The 7,082-nt window shown below is 49.5% G+C and overlaps 1 protein-coding gene across 1 annotated transcript; it reads right to left on the bottom strand.

Annotated features, from left to right (window-relative positions):
* Positions 1-111: 111 nt before the first annotated feature.
* Positions 112-6,903, bottom strand: thoc6 (THO complex 6). The gene is made up of 13 exons (XM_079177811.1): positions 6,766-6,903; positions 5,011-5,102; positions 4,860-4,924; positions 4,682-4,785; positions 2,957-2,994; positions 2,773-2,821; positions 1,250-1,321; positions 1,072-1,174; positions 924-973; positions 727-789; positions 542-652; positions 344-472; positions 112-243 (listed from the first exon to the last, which is right to left on the bottom strand). The coding sequence occupies exons 1-13, from the start codon at positions 6,778-6,780 to the stop codon at positions 163-165; spliced, it is 972 nt and encodes a 323-aa protein (XP_079033937.1). The 5' UTR covers positions 6,781-6,903; the 3' UTR covers positions 112-162.
* Between the last annotated feature and the right edge of the window lie 179 nt (positions 6,904-7,082).

Raw genomic sequence — 7,082 nt, 5'->3', positions numbered from 1 at the left:
TATAAATGTATTTTTTTGCTATCATAATAAAATAAAAAAACTTTTCAGTTCAACTTTTTAAAGGTGCATAAATCCGTTTCATTCACTTTGTTATAAATAATAACAGTTTGTATAAAAACAAATCTTTTATTATCGTTCAGAATAAATGATGCAAACGTTCAGTCAGAAGCTGAGGGAGAAGGTCCTGTAGGACAGGTTAGTGAACACGTCGATGTGATCGCTGCTGCCTCCCACCGTCAGCACCTGAACAGGAAGAGCATCATCATCATCATCATCATCATCATCATCATCATCATCATCATCATGACTCTGGGTGGTGCCGGCGGTGCGTTCAGGGACTCACTCTGTGCTCGGTGCTGTTGGTGTTGAGCTGCAGCGTGTTGAGGCTCTGAGGCGTACACGGGATCTGAGCTTTGACCTCTCCGCCCAGCAGACAGTGGGACACGGCCGGGCCTTCGCCCACAGCCAGGATCTGAGGAAGAGGAGGTTAGTATGAACGCCGGGTCAGGCAGACGGGTAGGCAGGCAGACGGGTGTCTCACCATGTCCTGGTAGAAGGTGGTCTGTCTCTGGCAGCCGGTCAGAGGGAACACGGAGGTCGGAGACAGAGAGCGCAGATGCCACAAGGACAGAGACGGACCTCCTCCGCACAGCTGGAACAGGAAGTGGTCATAGATCAGCAACGATCAGCTGATCAGCAACGTTCAGTGTGTGTCGTGTTTCTCACCATCCAGTCAGAGTCGGTGGTCAGACAGCTGATCCATTTACCGTACTGAGGACGAGCACAACTCTGAAAAACACGTGAGAACGACACGGTTACACTCAGTCACCTGGACCGTTACCTCGAGCTCCGAGGAGAGGAGGAAGGAGATAGGAGATAGGAGGTAAAGGGAGAAGGATGAAGATGAATCATAAAGACGTCACCTCGTACTTGTGGACCTCGATGCAGTGAACACACTGACTGGTCCTGCTGTCTGGACCACAAAACATCTGGATTAAAATGAATGATGATAATAAAACTACATTCATGATGATAATAAACTACAGCCTGAGACCAACATGGCCGCCTCACCCCACACCCTCACGGCGCCGTCCTCCCCCCCCGACAGGATCTCAGCCTCCCGGTCTCTGACGCTCACACAGTGGACGTAGTCAGAGTGACCCTGCAGGACGGACTGGAGACAGACACAGGTTCAGGTTCAGGTCCAGGTCCAGGACTCCCCATGGACCTCCAGGTGAACCCGACTCACCTTGAAGACTCCGTGCTCCAGGTCCAGGACATGGACGTTGTTGTCTCCTCCGCCGAAGACCAGACTGTTGTCCTGAGAGAGGAAGAGTCAGTGGTCTTCATCGTACGGGTACCAGGTGCTGGTTTTAGTGCTTGGTGTCACATTAACACACAGTGGAGGACGTCATTACGCTCTATAATGTAACGTTTATTCTAACGGACAGAATATAAAAGTTACACATTGATTTACTTTGATGGTGTGAAATAAGGATTTGACCAAAACATGACTCAGTACTCGGTGGAGGTCACGGTTCTTTGCACCTCTCAGGAGGGTTTGGTCCACTCTTTAAATCCTGAAGGTTTCGAGGCTGTCGCTTGGCAACTCGAGGCTTCGGCTCCCTCCACAGACCCTCAGGGTGAAGGTCTGGAGACTCCACAGACCCTCAGGGTGAAGGTCTGGAGACTCCACAGACCCTCAGGGTGAAGGTCTGGAGACTCCACAGACCCTCAGGGTGAAGGTCTGGAGACTCCACAGACCCTCAGGGTGAAGGTCTGGAGACTCCACAGACCTTCATGTGCTTCTTCTTGAGCCGCTGCTTTGGCCGTATGTTTTGGGTCGTTGTTGTGCTTTTCACTGTCCTGTCGAGTTGATGCCAAAGATTTAGATTTTGGTGTCATCTGACCACATCAGCTCCTCCCGAGCCTCCTTTGAGTCATTCAGGTGTTCTTTGTCTGTACATGAGGCCTTCTGGAGCAGGGGGACCCTGCGAGCGCTGCAGGATCTGAATCCATCACGGCGTAGTGCGTTAGTGGGTTCCTTGGTGACTGTGGTCCCAGCTGTGTTGAGATCAGTAACCGGTTCCTCCCGTGTGGTTCTGGGCTGATCCCTCACGATCAACGATACACTAGGAGACCGAGGGCGACTGATGCTCATTCTGTGTTTCATTCATTAATAATTGCACCAGCAGTTGTCTCCTTCTCACCAAGCTGCTCGCCGGTTTTCTTGTAACCCATTCCAGTTTGTTTGTTGAGGACTTTGTTGGGAGAGCCAGAGAGGTGCTGCTGCAGGAGTCCAGTCTGGAGGTTATGAGGGCCGAGGACGGGGAGGGCCGGAGGCGTGCGATGTTCCTGAGCTGAAAGAAGGCGGCTTTGGTGATGTGGTTGGCGTGGGGTAGGAAGGAGAGGGGGGTCGAGGAGGACACCGAGGTTGCGGACCTGGGTGGAGGGGGTGACGGTGGAGCATCAATGAGAGAGAAGGGCGGAGCCGGTGATGAGTGTTTCAGATTTATTGCAGTTGAGTTTGAGGAAGTTCTGTTGCATGATGGGAGATCAGTGAGACGGCTGGTGAGAGGAGCTGAGTGACGGTCCCGATCAAATACTGATTTCACACAATCCAATACAAACCAATGTGTAACTTCTATATGATGGGATTATATGTTTTATATTCTGTCAGTTAAACCGTTACAATTATAGACCGTTCAGTTCTTTGTCAGTGGGCAAACTTAGTGTGTGCGTGTGCGTGTGCGTGTGTGCGTGTGTGCTCACTCTGCTGTTGAGGGCCATGGCGTTGATCTCTGGGATCTCCAGACTGGATCTGAGGAGACACAACCAGGACCTCATCAGGACTACATGTAATATAATATTGAATACAGTATTCTATATAATTATCATATAATTAACAGTACTGTATAATATATTTAACATATAAAATTAGGATCAATAGACTCACTTGTAGTTCGGTCTCTTGGTCCACAGAGGTTTGACATTCTGAGGAGACAAAGTTTAAAGAAAACATTTATTATCGTGTGAAAAAGATCAACTTGACTCAACCTGTTAAAGAACGTTCCTCCACCAAAGGGTCCAGTTCCTGCGTGTTCCTGCATGTTCAGGCGTGTGTTCCTGCGTGTTCGGGCGTGTTCCTGCATGTTCGGGCGTGTTCCTGCATGTTCAGGCGTGTTCGGGCGTGTTCCTGCATGTTCGGGCGTGTTCCTGCATGTTCGGGCGTGTTCCTGCATGTTCGGGCGTGTTCGGGCGTGTTCCTGCATGTTCAGGCGTGTGTTCAGGCGTGTTCGGGCGTGTTCCTGCATGTTCAGGCGTGTGTTCAGGCGTGTTCGGGCGTGTTCCTGCATGTTCGGGCGTGTTCGGGCGTGTTCCTGCATGTTCAGGCGTGTGTTCAGGCGTGTTCCTGCATGTTCAGGCGTGTTCCTGCATGTTCAGGCGTGTGTTCAGGCGTGTTCCTGCATGTTCAGGCGTGTTCCTGCGTGTGTTCAGGTGTGTTCCTGTGTGTTCGGGCGTGTTCCTGTGTGTTCGGGCGTGTTCCTGCGTGTGTTCGGGCGTGTTCCTGCATGTTCGGGTGTGTTCCTGCGTGTGTTCCTGCGTGTGTTCCTGCATGTTCCTGCGTGTGTTCGGGCGTGTTCAGGCATGTTCCTGCGTGTGTTCAGGCGTGTTCCTCCGTGTGTTCGGGCGTGTTCCTGCATGTTTGGGCGTGTTCGGGCGTGTTCCTGCATGTTCCTGCGTGTGTTCGGGCATGTTCCTGCGTGTGTTCCTGCATGTTCCTGCGTGTGTTCCTGCATGTTCCTGCGTGTGTTCGGGCGTGTTCCTGCGTGTGTTCAGGTGTGTTCCTGCATGTTCGGGTGTGTTCCTGCATGTTCGGGTGTGTTCCTGCATGTTCCTGCGTGTGTTCGGGCGTGTTCAGGCATGTTCCTGAGTGTGTTCAGGCGTGTTCCGTGTGTTCGGGCGTGTTCCTGCATGTTTGGGCGTGTTCGGGCGTGTTCCTGCATGTTCCTGCGTGTGTTCGGGCATGTTCCTGCGTGTGTTTGGGCATGTTCCTGCGTGTGTTCGGGCATGTTCCTGCGTGTGTTCGGGCATGTTCCTGCGTGTGTTTGGGCATGTTCCTGCATGTTCCTGCGTGTGTTCCTGCATGTTCCTGCGTGTGTTCGGGCGTGTTCCTGCGTGTGTTCAGGTGTGTTCCTGCATGTTCGGGTGTGTTCCTGCATGTTCGGGTGTGTTCCTGCATGTTCCTGCGTGTGTTCGGGCGTGTTCAGGCATGTTCCTGAGTGTGTTCAGGCGTGTTCCGTGTGTTCGGGCGTGTTCCTGCATGTTTGGGCGTTTTCGGGCGTGTTCCTGCATGTTCCTGCGTGTGTTTGGGCATGTTCCTGCGTGTGTTTGGGCATGTTCCTGCGTGTGTTTGGGCATGTTCCTGCGTGTGTTCGGGCATGTTCCTGCGTGTGTTTGGGCATGTTCCTGCGTGTGTTTGGGCATGTTCCTGCGTGTGTTTGGGCATGTTCCTGCGTGTGTTCGGGCATGTTCCTGCGTGTGTTTGGGCATGTTCCTGCGTGTGTTTGGGCATGTTCCTGCATGTTCCTGCGTGTGTTCCTGCATGTTCCTGCGCGTGTTCGGGCGTGTTCCTGCGTGCTCCTGTGGACCACCTGTCTGGACTTAAAGAGACAGTCACCTTCTTGATGAGCTCGCTCCAGCTCCAGCAGCTTATTTCTCCGTTTCCTGCGCTGAGGAGGTGACAGTCAGTGGAGAGGAGGGAGAACACGGGGCCTTCATGGGCTGGAGGAGAGCGTAGGATATTAGAGAACTCAACCACAGCAGAGCTAAACAGAAATCATGTGACGTTAACTCACCTGTGAAGGTGAGAACAGGTTTCTGACTCAGAGCAGTGGCGTCTGGACTCAGCGCTGCAGAGAGGCTGCAACACAACGAGCATTGATGTTAGCATTAGTGTTAGCATTAGTGTTCATATAGCAGAGCTGTGTGTGGATGTGTGTGTCTGACCTGAACACAGCGATCTCTCCGTAGTTGTTTCCAGCTGCTAGAAATCGACCGCAGGGAGAAAAACTCTGCGAGAAGACGGACATGTGGAGGAGCTGCAGGACGACAGCGTTATTATAATTATTATATATGAACGGGTCTGTTCTGTCTATCCTCTGAATAACACACCGTATTAATGCTTTACTAACAATTAAACTAGATTAATACTACTAATAAAACTACAATAATGATCACTACCGTGTTGAGTGAGTCAGTGTGCTGACCTCAGCGCGTATATATTTATTATCATGAAATCATTAGTGTGGAGTAAACACTAATTCATCTGAACCCTTAAAGCTCCTCCTGCTGAGAAGCGACAAAGAGATTCATTAACGTTACAATCTGACTTATTGTAACTAGTGCTGGACAACTTCACGTGTTATTATCGCATTAACGCATTTTTTTATATTTTTTATTTTGAGAGTGCCTTGCTCACGGGCAGCGGTAGAGGAAGTCTTCAGACTACGTTGATGCAGCGCGTGAGAGAAGTTTAGAGAAACTAAAGACAAGCTAACAGATGCTACAGAGACAAGCTAACAGATGCTACAGAGACAAGCTAACAGATGCTACAGAGACAAGCTAACTGATGCTACAGAGACAAGCTAACTGATGCTACAGAGACAAGCTAACAGATGCTACAGAGACAAGCTAACTGATGCTACAGGGACAAGCTAACAGATGCTACAGAGACAAGCTAACTGATGCTACAGAGACAAGCTAACTGATGCTACAGAGACAAGCTAACTGATGCTACAGAGACAAGCTAACTGATGCTACAGAGACAAGCTAACAGATGCTACAGAGACAAGCTAACAGATGCTACAGAGACAAGCTAACAGATGCTACAGAGACAAGCTAACAGATGCTACAGAGACAAGCTAACTGATGCTACAGAGACAAGCTAACTGGTGCTACAGAGAAGTGGAGACACACTGCAGGTTGGTGTTGTGAAGACGTCGGTCTGAGGAACGTCCTCAAGGCGCGTTCACGTCTCGTTTGGTGTGAACGCACCTTTAGAATCAACCAATGACGTCACGTATGAGCCTCAAGACGCACCGTCACCAGAAGAACACACGAGTTGTGTTAAAGGAGAGACGACAACAGCGACGCGTCACAACGAGCACCAGCTGCTGCTCTCACTGAGACTACTGGACATCGCTGGGTGACCTTCATCACCTCTGAGTTACAGCATCATAGTGATGAAGAGGAGAACACACAACACACACATTGTGATGAAACGTGTTGTTCATGTTCACAGCAGTGAAGGTTTCACATGACGTCACACACTGAGCACAGAGAGTGAAGAGATAGAACTGCTGCTGTGTGAAGAGAATCCTGCTGTTAACAACAACCGGATGAGTTTAACGTGTTTACACCAAATGTTGTTGACCTTTAGTTCATAGAGCAGCACTTTAACATACAAGAGCACAACACACTACTTTAGATTCATTATGAACTTTAACATAATGAGATTAAATAATGTAATCGTTGCCCAGCACTAACAATAACACATTCAAACACCACGAGAGTCTCTGCCACGTGCCCGTGTATTTAAAAGTGTTTAAACTTTCACTAACTAGCTCGTGAACACTAAATGAGCAGAACTCTGGACGCAGTGTGAACGTCAGTCCTCCTGCTGAGGCGGACAAAGACGTGAAGAGACGTCTCACCGCGAACATCCCGTTCAACCCGTTTAACAAACATTACGTCATAGTTTACCTCTACGGGACCCATGCTGCTCACACCGACACCGCGGGGCTCGTTCACCGGCTGCTACCGGAGAGAAGAGTCGGTGATAAAAGCAGAAAAATCACCAACGATGCGAGGAGGGAACGAGCGGAACACGGGCGAGGGAATATGACGTCAGTGCGGACGCAAGGGATTCTGGGACATGTAGTTCAGGAAAGTTAAATATTAATGTATGAATCTTAATTCTTCTTAATAAATAAATAGTGCTAAATATTAAGTTGAAAAAAAGAAACTAAAATATTGATTAAAAAAGATAAATAATACATTTGAATAATAATAAAATGAAT

The sequence above is a fragment of the Pholis gunnellus genome (genome assembly GCF_910591455.1).
Source record: "Pholis gunnellus genome assembly, chromosome: 17".
Classification (NCBI taxonomy): domain Eukaryota; kingdom Metazoa; phylum Chordata; class Actinopteri; order Perciformes; family Pholidae; genus Pholis; species Pholis gunnellus.
The sequence above is the reverse complement of the archived record's forward strand: the minus strand, read 5'-3'. Positions and strand labels throughout refer to the sequence as shown.